General features: G+C 46.2%; 2 protein-coding genes across 2 annotated transcripts; both read left to right on the forward strand.

Annotated features, from left to right (window-relative positions):
• Positions 1-1,850: 1,850 nt before the first annotated feature.
• On the forward strand, positions 1,851-5,088 carry bmp15 (bone morphogenetic protein 15). Its single transcript, XM_071379018.1, has 2 exons — positions 1,851-2,328; positions 2,765-5,088. Exons 1-2 carry the CDS (start codon positions 1,956-1,958, stop codon positions 3,721-3,723), a joined length of 1,332 nt encoding a protein of 443 aa, XP_071235119.1. The 5' UTR covers positions 1,851-1,955; the 3' UTR covers positions 3,724-5,088.
• Positions 5,089-5,646: 558 nt separating this feature from the next.
• Positions 5,647-11,097, forward strand: LOC139561601 (uncharacterized). The gene is made up of 3 exons (XM_071378822.1): positions 5,647-5,660; positions 6,913-7,933; positions 10,930-11,097. The coding sequence occupies exons 1-3, from the start codon at positions 5,647-5,649 to the stop codon at positions 11,095-11,097; spliced, it is 1,203 nt and encodes a 400-aa protein (XP_071234923.1).
• The last annotated feature ends 6,057 nt before the right edge of the window (positions 11,098-17,154 follow it).

The raw sequence follows: 17,154 nt of genomic DNA on the forward strand, positions 1-17,154 counted from the left end.
ATTTTAAGAAGAAGACAATGCTTGTATCCAAAGATTATCTATTATATTGACAAGATAGCAGAGTGACCGCTCTAACAATGGAAATGCTTGTCCTCAATGATTGAAGGAAAGTGAGATCATGTGGGACCATTAAAGACAAGGACAGGGCAGATACGCATGTGAACAACAGGCGCAACTAAGTTGTTTTTCTCAAAGTTGACGGAATTCCACGTGCATCCACTTATATCAGTACATTTGTAACAGCCTAAACATGACAAAACGTATGTTCGATCGAGTAAACCTCACGTAATTCGACACTCTTTCATAGACCTCCATACAAAAATGGGCTTATCTCACGCGGCCAGATTTTTGGCGGAGTAAATCCTCTTGCTTCGCCTCTTCCTCTCTGTCGTATCTATGGCTGAATCCCAAATCACCCTCTTCGCCTTTCCCTCGCCCCTCTGCCCTCCATTTGTGTGTTCAAGCACGCTTCCGCCATTTGCAGAAGTGTCCCAATGTGAAAATGATGGAGGGTGTAGGGGCTAATAAGACCCTCAGATAGCGTCTGCAAGGCTGCAGGCTTCAGAGCGATGTGCTATCACGACACGCACTGCGATATGTTGGGAGTTTGTGCAATTTCATACAAAAGAATGGAGAGGCGTGTCTAATTATAAGCCACATGCATTTGTTTGTGTCTGATTTCGAGACTTGACACGTGAAATAACAGATTAAATACCTCCCAAATTAAATGTTTAACTGTTACTGAAGTGTAAAACTTTTATTTGTTCATTTGAATTTCATACCAGTTTTATTATTTAAAAGTGGAACATTAATTAATTTAAGTCACTAGTGTACAGGAGTTGATTGGTTTATTGATCCCCTCGCCACTCTCTGGAAGTCACCCCTTGACAACTAAGGACCCTCTGAGTGAGTTGGTAGGGGCGAGGGGGTGGTTTGGGATTCACCGATTGGCTGATCTCTCCCAACCCAGAGGAATCGCCAACCAGTTGATTACTTTAAAATTGCGGAAGCCCTTAAAGAGATTCTCTGGTACTTTTGTATACTTTTTAGCCAGTAGTTCTGAAAAGCAGAGCTCGCAAGCCAAAAGTGCGTCCCCAAAAATTGCGTACTAAGTCACAAATGTTAAGATATGCACCACGTCATTGCGCGCTCTCTCTCTCTCTCTCTCTCTCGCGCTGCTGTTGGTGCATCATGTGCATCGTTCTAGCTGTCACTCATATGGTGAGGAGCTGAAGCTCATTGGTGAACTCAAATTGCTAAGGGGCTGGCCCATGTTGGAAGAAAATGTAGGGGAAATGAAGCAGCACAGCTTCCAGAAAAACAGTCGCTTTCAAACTAGGGATTTCGAGGCTAATTGAGGTTAAAACAGTAATTCTGCTCATAGATTATGTGTGTATGAACTACACATTGACACATTCAGCTCAAAGCAGGAAGTTAAAAAAAATACTTAGTAGTTGCCAAAGTTCCGGAGCATGTCTTTAATGTCACTGTCCATGCTAAAATAGTTTATATCCATGTTGAGTCCTCTAACTATCTCTATGAGTCTGGACTATTTCGCGTTTCAGCTTTCATCAGGGCGTGACCATTGCGCCTTTGCGTCACACCTGTCGTCCACACCTTACGAGAGGGGTCAATTTGGGGGTCAAACAGACCGTGGTGTTTTCCACAGCCACAAAGTCATATCGTAAAAATTCATATAAACAAAAATGATTTAATTTAAGGTTAGGCACACGGTTAGCAGTGTGGTTAAGGTTAGGTTTAAAAACATATTTTAAGAATATAATTTGTAGAAATGGGCGTGGTTTGTGGCGCTGTGGTAACTAGTGATGACCGAAAATGGTCGGTTGTTTGTCAGGTGAGCGCGCGTCTCACCTTGTCCTCGGTAAGAAATCACACCTTTTGATTCCATCCTTCTGGTGGCAGTAACTCGGGCTTGCACCGGTGCTAGGTCAAACATGAAGGCTACCCACCGTAACAACACATGTATCCTGTCCTTTTTCGTGTTTTTCTTGTGTTCTACGTTTACCCGAGCGGACGGGAAAATGGCCAACATTCCTACCAATCCCTCTGCTTCGTCACAATCACAACTCGGTGGGAGATGTCGCCGAAATCACCATAGCACTAGTCAGAAAAGCCAGCAGGAGCCGCTTCACACGCAGCTAACAGAAGCACAGAAGGCCGACCAGAACTTGCAATATATGTTAAGTTTGTATAAGAGCGCGGCCGACCCGGATGGGAGGCCTAAACAGCATCGGCTGTTCGGGTCGAACACAGCGCGTCTGCTGAGACCCAACACCACCCAGGTGTGGTCTCTCACAGCGTCTTCAGGTGAGACGCACACAGTGCGTAAGATAACAAGCGGTTATCATCCTACAGGTGTTGTCTATCTGATTATATGAAAGTACAGTGGTAAGGGCCTGTTGTACAACTATTGTTCATTGTCTGTCATAATAACAATTTATAAACCGTTATTTAGGCTATAGGTTATGATGGGTATTGGGTAGGTGCTATGGTGTAGAATATAGTCTAGGTTACCTTTTGCCTTTGTAACTGTTTGTTGTTATGGTTAAGCCTGACCATTTCAATTTAGAACTGTATCAGGTCAAAGGTGAGATGAAGATATTGACGCCTACCATTGTCATCTATCCCTGTTTTTTTTTTTACATCCTTTCTCACCCTCAACTCTCTCTCTCTCTCTCCCTATACACATTTTTCTCCCTCCTGTCCTCTCTCTGCACCTTCTCTCTCCCCCTCCCTCCTCCAGTCCTGCGCTACACCTACACAGTGGAGTACGACCTCCAGTCCCTCTCCCTGGAACAGCTAGTGAGAGCCTCCTTTGTCCACCTCCGTCCCTCTAGTACATCCAAGACGCCCCACCCCTCCCCTCTCCGCTGCAGGGCCAGAGTCACCTCTCTGGGGAATGATAGCTGGACAAGCCCCCCTGGAGGTCTGGGGCGCCTAGTCACCCTGGAGCCGCATCAGCAGTGGACAGAAACTGACATCACAGAGCACCTCACCACACAGGTAGTAACACTGACCCAGGGAAGGCCAAAGCAGGGCAGTCGCCTGACTCTCATGGCCCAGTATTGGTGCTTGGATCCTGGACATTGGAGGAGCGAGGCCTTGGGCAGCCTGTGGAGGATCCGAGGGGGACACAGGAGGGGGAGAAGGGCGGCCTCCGCAAATCACTTCAACGCCCCCGCTCTCCTCCTCTTCCTCAATGAAGAGGAAGAAACCAGAGAGTGGAGGGCGGCGACCCGAACTGGGGGGTCCAGTTTGGGGCGTCTGACTCCGGAGCCTCACCACCTCTCCTCCCCTCGACTCCGTCGCTCCAACGGCCCTAATCCCCCAGGTAGTATCGTGTCCGACATCCCCAACTACCGAAAACACAAGAAACCCTCGCCCAAGAACCAGTGCAAACTCCACTCCTACCGGGTCACCTTTGCCGCGTTAGGCCTGGTCAAATACCTCGCCCCACACCAGTACAACCCTGGCTACTGTAAAGGAGACTGCCCCAGAATCCTCCACTACGGCCTCAACCCGTCCAGCCATGCCATCATGCAGAACCTGATTAAAGGGAAGGGGATGGACGAGGTGCCATCGCTGTCCTGCGTTCCGTATAAGTACAAGCCCATCAGTGTGCTGATGCTGCTGGATGACAACAAGACAGTGGATTATAAGGAGATCCCCGACATGATAGCTGAGTCCTGCACCTGTCGGTAGTGGGGGGGGGGTGGGAGGACGTTAGGAGTGTGGACCCCCCTCCCTTACACACTTGCTGCTAGTTAAAGACATTTGGGTGGGGAGGGGAGGTAGTCAGGGGGAGGCCGGTCCCCATCTTCATTACTCGGTAGAGACTGGGGCTTAGCTTACCTTTCACTAAGCTGTCCCTCCCAACCGTGAGTTTGCTAGATCCGTCTCCCTCCCTCCTCACACTCACCACTGGCTTCAGCTGCCCCATATCACACTGAACCTTTGAGGAGAGGAGGGGAAAAGACGGAGGAAGAGAGTAGAGGGTGGGGTAGCTTGGAGGGGGTTCCACAAAAACCAAATAACTTGTTGCCTTCTTTAACATGCTCTGTGTACAGGTTTATATTAGAATCACTGGACCAGTAAATTAATCGTATGGGACTGAAGGCGCTCCGCTTGGAACTTTCTGGAGGGTAGAGAGAACAACTTAAGACCCCAGGTCACACCACCATAAAGCTCTGTGGGTAGTGAAGTCTAATGTGCCAATGGTGATGTGATGATGATGAAATTATGGTCTGTACGGATATGTTGATGGGTGTACAGGAGGGTCAATCCTGGCGTTCTGCTTGAACCAATTGGTGTTTGTTTGTGTTTGTTTTTTTCTGGTCTTTTTCTTTTTAAAATCTTGTTATCAATGCTTGACATCTGGACACAGGAAGTGAGTGATGGAACCCATAACCTGATTGGCCGAGTGAGTGATGGAACACACAACGTGATTGGCCAGAGACTAAGCTTCGTAAGATATGTACATATTTGGATCCACACACTTTGTGTTGTTGGCATGTTGGGCCCCTCTAACAGTTTGGGTGTCTGCCCTAAAATTAAATACAAATAATTTAAAAAAGCATTTTAAAATAAAAAAAAATGGTCGCCGTCCTTTTTCAGTGCGCCTTTATAGTGAGCTATTAAGGACTCGATGGAGTCTTGCTAGACTTGAAGTGTTTTCCAAATGGCACCATTATCCATGTTGTGCACTACTTTTGACCAGGACCAATAGGGTAGTAGTGCACTACATAAGGAATAGGGTGCTATTTTGAACGTAACCTTGGAGTTTACTGCTTCTTTACAAAACCACTGATTTTTCTAATATTTCTGGGCTGAGGGTGTGGCCTTCCCAAACAGAAAATGGCGGGAGCAGGAGGGAGGATAAGAACTAGTGCAGTATCACTGTCAATAGCGTATCTCAGGGAAAAAACTAAACGGGAAAAGTGCAATGTGTCTGAGTATTTTTCAGGAGTGTGTCTTATGAATGTTTAGCTAAAAGTCTCGCACTGAAATTAATGTGACGTTTTATTATAATGAATGAAAATAAATAATAAAATGAATATTTTGTAAAAACCTGATTTGACATTGGTTTTGTTTCTGAACTATAGTTGGATGATAGTGCCCCTAATGTTGAATTGGACGTCACTAGTTAGCCGTGCATGACTTGTGTAGAATTTATTTTTTACGTTTTTGTGTTCTAATGTGAGAAGTATTTAAAAAAAAGTTTTCGGTCTGTTTTTTGGACACAGAATTTAGCCTATTGGACAAAGAAGCATTTTGAATGGTGACTATCCATTTTAACATGCTATTTAGTCCAGAACTAGACTCAATCTGTGTCTGATAAAACCAACTGTTTATATTCATGTCTTTACCATGTTACTCTTATGTAGTTCAGGGTTCTCCATCATGTTGCATGCTGGAGTGGACAAAATGGACAATATTATATTACGGGTTGATGGGGCTGTAATGTAGAGCCTAAGTTTAGGGTTGGTTGGTTCACATTTTATTTGGGTGCATTTCTATTTTTTGAATTTGGCATTGTAGCCTGAGTATACCAGACATTAGGAACATCTTCCTAGTATTGAGATGCACCCCCTTTCTGCCCTCAGAACAGCCTCAATTCGTTGGGACATGGACTCTGCAAGGTGTGGAAAGCGTTCTACAGGGATACTGGCCCATGTTGACTCCAATGCTTTGTGTCAAGTTTCCTTGTTTTTCTTTTTGGTGGTGGACCATTCTTGGTACACACGGGAAACTGTTGAGTGTGAGAGAAAAAAAAACAGCAGCGTTGCAGTTCTTGACACACTCAAACCGGTGTGCTTGGCACGTACAACCATGCCATGTTCAAAGGCACTTAAATATTTTCTCTTGCCCATTCACCTTGGGAATGGCACATACACACAATCCATGTCTCAACGCTTAAAAAGCCTTTAATCTGTCTCTTTATCTGCACTGATTGAAGTGGATTTAACAGGTGACATCAATAAGGGATCATAGCTTTCACCTGGATTCACCTGGTCAGTCTATGTCATGGAAAGAGCAGGTGTTCCTAATGTTTTGTCCACTCAGTGTATTAATGTGCTGTTGCTGTCTTTGACCTGCAGTAGATGCCTTTCACCCACAGAGGGTGCTGTTACTGTCATTTAAACCAGGGTTTCACCACTTCTCTCCCACACAGCTCAACTGCTATAGGCCAGGGGGTTGAGCTTGTAGCAGTACTGTCTGGTATAGAATGACAAGATTGGTTCTTAAATAGACCTTGGTACTCTAAAAGTGAAATGAGAACTGCTATATGTTAAAAGAACCGTGTATATTTGGAACATGGCTGTTCCTGGTTTCACTGACTTTGGCCGGATGAACCAAGTCTTGCGCTCTGGGAAGGAACCTTTTTTTAAAGTCCATCTCTTAGCATCAGAGAGAACATTTTTGCAGTTATCAAGCTCATTTCCTGCAACTCTACACATACACAATACAAAAAGTATTGAGTTAAAAATGTATAATTGGTGGAGGGCTGTGGATACCAATATCCCTGTGAGCCTCCCAGGCCCATGTTGCCCAGGGTTAATATTGTATTACACCTTCTAAACTTATTCCACTATCCCTTGGCCAAAATTATTTGAATCTGTTGTTAGTCATATAACATTTTTTAATGTATCTGGCCTCGGACCCCCTTTAGTACATCTGCAGACCCCTGTCTTAAAAGATACACGTTTTATATCAGTAGAATCACCGGGAACGGATTATGACTAATTAACAAGTATGGGACAGGTTCCCGGACACAAATTAAGTCCTGGACTAAAAACCTTATTTCTGTGTAAAATTTCCATTGAGCTTTTTAGTTAGCCTGAGTACCGGTCTGTTTGTGCTATCATTCCACTCCCTGCAATTTCTCTCCAGCCCAGTCCTGGTCATCTCCAGCCCAGTTCTGGTCATCTCCAGCCCAGTCCTGGTCATCTCCAGCCCAGTTCTGGTCATCTCCAGCCCAGTCCTGGTCATGTCCAGCCCAGTCCTGGTCATGTCCAGCCCAGTTCTGGTCATCTCCAGCCCAGCCCTGGTCATGTCCAGCCCAGTTCTGGTCATCTCCAGCCCAGTCCTGGTCATCTCCAGCCCAGTCCTGGTCATGTCCAGCCCAGTTCTGGTCATCTCCAGCCCAGTCCTGGTCATCTCCAGCCCAGTCCTGGTCATCTCCAGCCCAGTCCTGGTCATCTCCAGCCCAGTTCTGGTCATCTCCAGCCCAGTTCTGGTCATCTCCAGCCCAGTCCTGGTCATGTCCAGCCCAGTTCTGGTCATCTCCAGCCCAGTTCTGGTCATGTCCAGCCCAGTCCTGGTCATGTCCAGCCCAGTCAGTTCTGGTCATCTCCAGCCCAGTCAGTTCTGGTCATCTCCAGCCCAGTCAGTTCTGGTCATCTCCAGCCCAGTCAGTTCTGGTCATCTCCAGCCCAGTCAGTTCTGGTCATCTCCAGCCCAGTCAGTTCTGGTCATGTCCAGCCCAGTCAGTTCTGGTCATGTCCAGCCCAGTCAGTTCTGGTCATCTCCAGCCCAGTCAGTTCTGGTCATCTCCAGCCCAGTCCTGGTCATCTCCAGCCCAGTCCTGGTCATCTCCAGCCCAGTTCCGGTCATCTCCAGCCCAGTCCCGGTCATCTCCAGCCCAGTCCCGGTCATCTCCAGCCCAGTCCCGGTCATCTCCAGCCCAGTCCCGGTCATCTCCAGCCCAGTCCCGGTCATCTCCAGCCCAGTCCCGGTCATCTCCAGCCCAGTCCCGGTCATCTCCAGCCCAGTCCCGGTCATGTCCAGCCCAGTCCCAGCCCAGTCCCGGTCATGTCCAGCCCAGTCCCGGTCATGTCCTGCCCAGTCCCGGTCATCTCCAGCCGGGACAGAGGGTACTGAAGAGGACGGTCCGTATGAACCCACTGTGGAGGTTTTAATAGTTTCATTCTTTCCCAATAGCTGTTTTAGTTATCTCCTGTCCCTGTCATAGCACAAATGAGAGTGCATGGGTCAAACACACACACACACACACACACATATGTGTGGTCAAATGTAGTGCACTATATAGGGAATAGGGTGCCATTTGGAATGTAGATCCTCTCTGTTATCAGTTATCCCGGGGATAAGGTGAACTACAGCACGACTGAACATTTACAGGATTTTATGTCTGTGTCCGTCTCGTGTTGAAGACGTGTTTTCAGGAATGTGTCACGGAGCATTCAGAGGTCACCAGGCAGAGAGAGACAGAGGGGGGAGGGGGGACAGAGAGACAGGAATGCTACAGGAACCAGGAGAGAGAGACAGGAATGCTACTCTCCCCAGGAGAGAGAGACAGGACTGCTACTCTCACCAGGAGAGAGAGAGACAGGAATGCTACAGGAACCAGGAGAGAGAGACAGGAATGCTACTCTCCCCAGGAGAGAGAGACAGGAATGCTACTCTCCCCAGGAGAGAGAGACAGAGGGGGAGGGGGACAGAGAGACAGGAATGCTACTCTCCCCAGGAGAGAGAGACAGGAATGCTACTCTCCCCAGGAGAGAGAGACAGGAATGCTACTCTCCTCAGGAGAGAGAGACAGAGGGGGGAGAGAGACAGGAATGCTACTCTCCCCAGGAGAGAGAGACAGAGGGGGGGAGAGAGACATGAATGCTACTCTCCCCAGGAGAGAGAGACAGGGGGGGGGGGGGGGACAGAGAGACAGGAATGCTACTCTCACCAGGAGAGAGACAGGAATGCTACTCTCCCCAGGAGAGAGAGACAGGGGGGGGAGGGGGGACAGAGAGACAGGAATGCTACTCTCACCAGGAGAGAGACAGGAATGCTACTCTCCCCAGGAGAGAGAGACAGGGGGGGGGAGGAGGAGGGGGGGGGGAGACAGGAATGTTACTCTCCCCAGGAGAGAGAGACAGAGGGGGGGAGAGAAGGAGGGGGGACAGAGAGACAGGAATGCTACTCTCCCCAGGAGAGAGAGACAGAGGGGGGGAGAGAGAAGGAGGGGGGACAGAGAGACAGGAATGCTACTCTCCCCAGGAGAGAAAGACAGAGGGGGGGAGAGAGAAGGAGGGGGGACAGAGAGACAGGAATGCTACTCTCCCCAGGAGAGAAAGACAGAGGGGGGGAGGGGGGGCAGAGAGACAGGACCGCTACTCTCCCCAGGAGAGAGAGACAAGAATGCTACTCTCCCCAGGAGAGAGAGGCAGAGGGGGGGACAGAGAAGGAGGGGGGAGGGGGGACAGAGAGACAGGAATGCTACTCTCCCCAGGAGAGAGAGACAGAGGGGGGGAGAGAGAAGGAGGGGGGAGGGGGGACAGAGAGTGAGAGAGAACTTGAATCACGTCACGACAATATGTAGGGAAATCTGTGGAGTGAGCCCCTTGCTCAGCTTCAGAACATGGTTAAAGCTATCACTTTGATCCCATGGCTCCGTCTAGGAATTTGAGACCCGGTTACATGTAACATTTCTCCAGTCCCAACTCACAGCTGTTCACCAAAACATGTGGCAAGGTGTCCCTTTTGGTGGTTTTAACACATCTCAGACTAGACATTTAAACGTCCTTTCTAGCTCTTCTAGAATAATCTTTTATTTTGGCTCGTGTCAGAGACTGGGAGTTTACAACAGTGGAATTAGTTTCAGTTGTAATTTTTTTTTTTTACATCTGGCTGCTTATCTCAGAAGATTCTCATGTACACGTGGTTCCTGAGATATCAGAGATTTACTGGCGTTGTGAGATAATCCGATTATATGTTAATCTGCACAGTGCGACTGCAGTAAAGACGACCTGAAACGCACCCAATGACAACAGGGTTCTTTGTCCTGGCCTGCTGCCTGCTGATGACTCTTGAATCGACCCTGCAGACAGTCAGCTGGGAGGGAGTCTGACAAAACTCCTAAACAAATAACACAGCAAAGGTCAATTACATCCCTGTAGCACCAAGAGAGCGAGAAAGAGTGAGAGAGACGGAGAGAGAGACAGAGCGAGAGGGAGAGAGAGAGAGATGAGTCGAGAGAATGAGAGAGAGACGGTGCGAGAGAAAGAGAGAGAGAGATGGGTCGAGAGAATGAGAGAGAGACGGTGCGAGAGAAAGAGAGAGAGAGATGGGTCGAGAGAATGAGAGAGAGACAGAGCGAGAGAGAGAGAGATGAGTCGAGAGAGGGAGAGAGAGAGACGGTGCGAGAGAATGAGAGAGAGACGGTGCGAGAGAAAGAGAGAGAGAGATGGGTCGAGAGAATGAGAGAGAGACGTTGCGAGAGAAAGAGAGAGAGAGATGGGTCGAGAGAATGAGAGAGAGAGACAGAGAGAGAGAGAGATGAGTCGAGAGAATGAGAGAGAGACGGAGCGAGAGGGAGAGACGGAGAGAGAGAGAGACAGGTGGAGCTGGAACAGGAGGTGAACACACTCCAGTCAGCACAAAAAATCATCCAGCTCAACAACACTCCCTCAACCAGACCCGGAGAGCTTGAGGTGGAGAGAGACATATCTGCACTCTGGACTGTAGTGAGACAACTTCAACAGGAGACGGAGTAGGAGAAGAACAGCGCACTAGAGGAGAGGATCAGACTCCTGGAGGAGAGGTTGAGGGGGATGGCGTGTGACAGAGAACAACCCACTAGAGAGGTGGCCACTCCTGCAGAGAACCCAGCAGAACAGCCCACCTCAGCCCCCTATAAAAGTCTTGACACCACATCCGAACAGTCTACCCCAGTCCCTGACCATGGCCTCGACATCACAGCAGGACAGACAAATGAAGAGCCCCAATCCCAGGGGATCCCACCGCCTCTGAGCACCCCCCCCTGTCAGGCACCCTGATAGCCTACCTGACAACCCCCCCACACCCACTGAGGACATACACAAGCCACAGATTGTACTCCTTATGGACTCAAACGGGAAATATATACAATAAAATAAAATACATTCCCAAACATAGTATCTTTCCCGTCACTGTGCCTCAAAACCAAATGTTTTCCTGGCCCACCACTCCACCCTGGACTTGAACAGCCTTTACGACCAGGTCCACCTATACAAGGCAGCAGTGCCCACCTTCGCCCGGACCCTGAAGGATATCGCCCTCAAACACCAACAGACACCCGCCTAGACCAGCGGGACACTCTCCCAGACCTGCGGGACAGTCTCCCAGACCTGCGGGACACTCTCCCAGACCTGCGGGACAGTCTCCCAGACCTGCGGGACAGTCTCCCAGACCTGCGGGACAGTCTCCCAGACCTGCGGGACAGTCTCCCAGACCTGCGGGACAGTCTCCCAGACCTGCGGGACACTCTCCCAGACCTGCGGGACAGTCTCCCAGACCTACACATAGAGGACCCACGCCGAGAGGACCTACATCCAGACCACAGCACCACCAGCCACATCCACATCCACACCCCCACCCCAAACCAACCATGCCCACACCCCATTTAGGCCCCCTCAGATCAGACCTATGCCCCTCCTGCCCACCCCATGCACCCCACTCCCGCAAAGAGGGCCTCAACATGAAAGTCACACATACGCCCAGGCTGTAAGTAGGCAAACACCCACTCTTACACTAGCCCAAGCCAATGGCATGTACCAGACGCTCAGCAGGCTCTGCTCACACTTACTGGTCTGAGGCCAAACCACACGACTAACAACATTGGACACTTTATGGAACTAAAAGCCTTCAATATCTCATCCTGGAATATCCAAGGCCTGAGGTCATCTGCCTTTAGTCTAAAGAGCAGGAATCTGGACTTCACCAAAGAAATCGGTAATGCAGACATTGTATTCCTACAAGAAACATGGTATAAAGGAGACGGACCCACTGGTTGCCCTCTAGGTTACAGAGAGCTGGTAGTCCCATCCACCAAACTACCAGGTGTGAAACAGGGAAGGGACTCAGGGGGTATGCTAATTTGGTATAGAGCAGACCTAACCCACTCTGTTAAATTAATCAAAACAGGAACGTTTTACATTTGGCTATAAATTCAAAAGGAAATGATCTTAATTCTTGCAACTATAGGGGGTGCTGTTCCGCATTAGCATTTTTTGGTCTCCAAATTAAACTGCCTCGTGCTCAATTCTTGATCGTACAATATGCATATTATTGTTATTATTGGATAGAAAACACTTTCTAGTTTCTATAGCCGTTGGAATTTTGTCTCTGAGTGGTACAGAACTACTTCTACAGCACTTTTCCTGACAGGGAGTCAGATTTCAGAAATTTTGACCCCTGATCTGGGGTCGGTTTTAAGGTGCCTGTAAATGCTATGGAGAAACCGACACTGCCTACGTCTTCCTCTGGGTGTCAGTACGTCATCACGCTTTGAATGGAGTCGATTGCACAATCAGAGCCACTCTAAAACAACAAAACGTGGAAGTACCGTCCTTTCCCTTCGCGCGTCTTACGCAAGATGGACATCGGACTTGCCTCCTTCCAAATGGTTGTTTAGCCAGTGATATTTCTCTGGTCATGTTTTTACTCGTTATAGTTGTTAAAAACATCATAATGTAGTTAATTTGAACCGTTTTATAGCAATTTATATCCGTTTAGTGCGATTTTGAGGAATTTAGAAATATTTAATATGATAAATCGTTGTTCTGTCGAAATATTTTAAACGCATAATCCGCCATTTTGTTTGTTATCGCTTCACTTGGCGAACCCTGTATTGCACAGTAAGGATAATTTTAGAAATGTAAATCAGCGGTTGCATTAAGAACTAATTTGTCTTTCGATTCCTGTCAACCCTGTATTTTTTAGTCAAGTATATGATTAGCTTTCGATTAAACTAGATCACTCTGAAAGATGACGTCCGACATTTTGAGGCTTGATTTGCTAGTATTTTCATTGTATAACCACGGTTTTGTATGGCTAAATATGCACATTTTCGAACAAACTCTATATGTATGTTGTAAAATGATGTTACAGGAGTGTCATCGGAAGAATTCTGAGAAGGTTAGTGAAAAAATTAATATATTTTGGCGATGATTACGTTATAGCTCTCTTTGGCTTGAATCGATGCTCTGGTAACGTTTGCACATGTGGTATGCTAACTTATCGATTTATTGTGTTTTCGCTGTAAAACGCTTAGAAAATCTGAAATATTGTCTGAAATCACAAGATCTGGGTCTTTCCATTGCTATGCTTTGTCTATTTTTATGAAATGTTTTATGATGAGTAAATTGGTCATACACGTTGCTCTCTTTAGTAATTCTAGTCGAGTTGTGATGGTCGGTGCAATTGTAAACTGTGATTTCTACCTGAAATATGCACTTTTTTCTAACAAAACCTATCCTATACCATAAATATGTTATCAGACTGTCATCTGATGAGGTTTTTTATTGGTTAGTGGCTATTTATATCTTTATTTGGCCGAATTTGTGATAGCTACTGATGGAGTAAAAAACTGGTGGAGTAAAAAAAGTGGTGTCTTTTGCTAACGTGGTTAGCTAATAGATTTACATATTGTGTCTTCCCTGTAAAACATTTTAAAAAAACAGAAATGATGGGTTTATTCACAAGATCTGTATCTTTCATCTGGTGTCTTGGACTTGTGATTTAATGATATTTAGATGCTACTATCTACTTGTGAAGCTATGCTAGCTATGCTAATCAGTGTGTGGGGGGGGTGGGGGGTGATCCCGGACCCGGGGTAGAGGCTCGTGAAAGGTTAACAGAGATAAATGTCCTCCTGTGTGCTACATATATCCCCCACTAGAATCCCCATAATGAAGACAGCTTCTCCATCCTGGAGGGGGAAATCAATCATGTCCAGGCCTAGTGACATGTACTAGTCTGTGGCGACCTAAATTCCAGAACTGGACAAGAACCTGACACCCTCAGCACACAGGGGTCAAACACCTACCTGGAGGTGACAGCATTCCCTCCCCCATATACCCTCCTAAGCACAACTACGACAACATCAACAAAGAAAAACGGGTCACAACTCCTGCAGCTCTATGGCATGCTGGGTATGTACATAGTCAATGAAAGGCTTCGAGGGAACTCCTATGGTAGGTACACCTATAGCTCATCTCTTGGCAGTAGTAATGTAGACTACTTTATCACTGACCTCAACCCAGAGTCTCTCAGACCGTTCACAGTCAGCCCACCGACACCCCTATCACAGAAAAACCACAGTCTACTTGAACAGAGCAATACTCAATCATGAGGCATCAAAGCCAAAGGAACTGAATAATATTAAGAAATGCTATAGATGGAAGGAAAGTAGTGTGGAAATCTACCAAAAACAATTAGGCAACAACAAATTCAAACCCTTCTAGACAACTTCCTGGACAAAACGTTCCACTGTAATAGTGAAGGTGTAAACTTAGCAGTAGAAAACCTAAATGGTATATTTGACCTCTCAGCTTCCCTATCAAATCTAAAAATGTCAAACAGAAAACCGAAGAAAATCAACAACGATTACAAATGGTTTGATGAAGAATGCAACATTTTAAGAAAGAAATTGAGAAACCTATCCAACCAAAAACATAGAGACCCAGAAAACCTGAGTCTACACCTTCACTAGGGTGAATCACGAAAACAATACAGAAATACACTGCGGAAAAAGGAGGAACAGCACGTCAGAAATCAGATCAATGTAATTGAAGAATCCATGGACTCTAACCACTTCTGGGAAAATTGGAGAACACTAAACAAACAACAACGCGAAGAGTTATCTATCCAAAATGGAGATGTATGGATAAACCACTTCTCCAATCTTTTTGGCCCTATAACAAAGATCAAAGAACAAACAGCAAAAACATATACATGATCAAATACAAATCTTAGAATCAACTATTAAAGATTACCAGAACACACTGGATTCTCCAATTACATTGACCCGAACTACAGGACAAAATACAAACCCTCCAACCCAAAAAGGCCTGTGCTGTTGATGGTATCCTAAATTAAATGATAAAATATACAGACCACAAATTCCAATTGGCTATACTTAAACTCTTTAACATCATCCTTAGCTCTGGCATCTTCCCCAATATTTGGAACCAAGGACTGATCACCCCAATCCACAAAAGTGGAGACAAATTTGACCCCAATAACTACCGTGGGATATGTATCAACAGCAACCTTTGGAAATCCTCTGCATTATCATTAACAGCAGACTAGTTCATTTCCTCAGTGAAAACAATGTACTGAGCAAGTGTCATAATGGCATTTTACCAAATTACCGTACGACAGACCACGTATTCACACTGCACACCCTCATTGACAAAAAACACACAAAAAACTAAGAAAAAGTATTCTCGTGCTTTGTTGATTTAAAAAAAAAAGCTTTTGACTCAATTTGACATGAGGGTATACAAATTGATGGAAAGTGGTGTTGGGGGAAATACATATGACATTATAAAATCCATGTACACAAACAACAAGTCTGTGGTTAAATTTGGCAAAAAAAACACACACATTTCTTTCCACAGGGCCGTGGGGTGAGACAGGGATGCAGCTTAAGCCCCACCCTCTTCAACATATATATCAACAAATTGGAAAGAGCACTAGAACAGTCTGCTGCACCCGGCCTCATCCTACTAGAAGCTGAAGTCAAATGTCTTCTGTTTGCTGATGATCTGGTGCTTCTGTCCCCATCCAAGGAGGGCCTACAGCAGCACCTAGATCTTCTGCACAGATTCTGTCAGACCTGGGCCCTGACATTAAATCTCAGTAAGAAAAATATAATGGTGTTCCAAAAAAGGTCCAGTTGCCAAAACCACAAATATAAATTATATCTAGACACCGTTGCTCTAGAGCACAAAAAAAACTATACATACCTCGGCCTAAACATCAGCGCCACAGGTAACTTCCACAAAGTTGTGAACGATCTGAGAGACAAGGCAAGAAGGGCATTCTATGCCATCAAAGGCATATACAATTTGACATCCCAAATAGGATCTGGCTAAAAATACTTGAATCAGTTATAGAACCCATTGCCCTTTATGGTTGTGAGGTCTGGGGTCCGCTCACCAACAAAGAATTCACAAAATGGGACAAACACCAAATTGAGACTCTGCATGCAGAATTCTGTTAAAATATCCTCTGTGTACAATGTAAAACACCAAATAATGCATGCAGAGCAGAATTAGGCCGATACCCGCTAATTATCAAAATCCAGAAAAGAGCCGTTAAATTCTACAACCACCTAAAAGGAAGCAATTCCCAAACATTCCTTAACAAAGCCATCACCTTTGAGAGATGAACCTAAGCAAGCTGGTCCTGGGGCTCTGTTCACAAACACAAACACACCCCACAGAGCCCCAGGACAGCAGCACAATTAGACCCAACCAAATCCTGAGAAAACAAAAAGATAATTACTTGACACATTGGAAAGAAGTAACAAAAAAACTGATCAAACTAGAATGCTATTTGGCCCTAAACAGAGAGTACACAGTGGCAGAATACCTGACCACTGTGACTGACCCAAACTTAAGTAAAGATTAGACTATGTACAGACTCGGTGAGCATAGCCTTGCTATTGAGAAAGGCCTCATTAGGCAGACCTGGCTCTCAAGAGAAGACAGGTTATGTGCACACTGCCCACAAAATGAGGTGGAAACTGAGCTACGCTTCCCAAACTCCGGTCAAATGTATGACCATATTAGAGAAACATATTTCCCTCAGATTACACAGATCCACAAAGAATTTGAAAACAAACCCAATTTCGATAAAGTCCCATATCTACTGAGTGAAATACCACAGTGTGCCATCACAGCAGCAAGATCTGTGACCTGTTGCCACAAGAAAAGGGCAACCAGTGAAGAACAAACACCTTTGTAAATACAAATCCATATTTATGTTTATTTATTTTCCCTTTTGTACTTTAACTATCTGCACACCGTTACAACACTATATATAGACATAATATGACATTTGAAATGTCATACACAGTATCATCTAGAATGTCATTGTAGCGTTAAGATTTCCCTACACTGGAACCAAGGGGCCTAGCCCTATCCATGAAAAACAGCCCCAGACCATTATTCCTCCTCCACCAAACTTTACAGTTGGCACTATGCATTGGGGCAGGTAGCGTTCTCCTGGCATCCGCCAAACCCAGATTAGTCCGTCGGACTACCAGATGGTGAAGTGTGATTCATCCAGAGAATGCGTTTCCACTGCTCCGGAGTCCAATGGCGGCAAGCATTACACCACTCCAGCCGACGC

This window comes from Salvelinus alpinus, chromosome 31, assembly GCF_045679555.1.
Source record: "Salvelinus alpinus chromosome 31, SLU_Salpinus.1, whole genome shotgun sequence".
In the NCBI taxonomy this organism is placed as follows: domain Eukaryota; kingdom Metazoa; phylum Chordata; class Actinopteri; order Salmoniformes; family Salmonidae; genus Salvelinus; species Salvelinus alpinus.

Excerpts from the sequence above, each read along its gene's own strand:
- LOC139561601 (XM_071378822.1), top strand. Across the intron at positions 7,934-10,929 it reads CGTATGAACCCACTGTGGAG|TATCTTTCCCGTCACTGTGC; the intron begins GTTTTAATAGTT and ends TCCCAAACATAG.
- bmp15 (XM_071379018.1), top strand. The coding sequence starts at position 1,956 with ATGAAGGCTACCCACCGTAACAACACATGTATCCTGTCCTTTTTCGTG. Across the intron at positions 2,329-2,764 it reads GTCTCTCACAGCGTCTTCAG|TCCTGCGCTACACCTACACA; the intron begins GTGAGACGCACA and ends TCCCTCCTCCAG.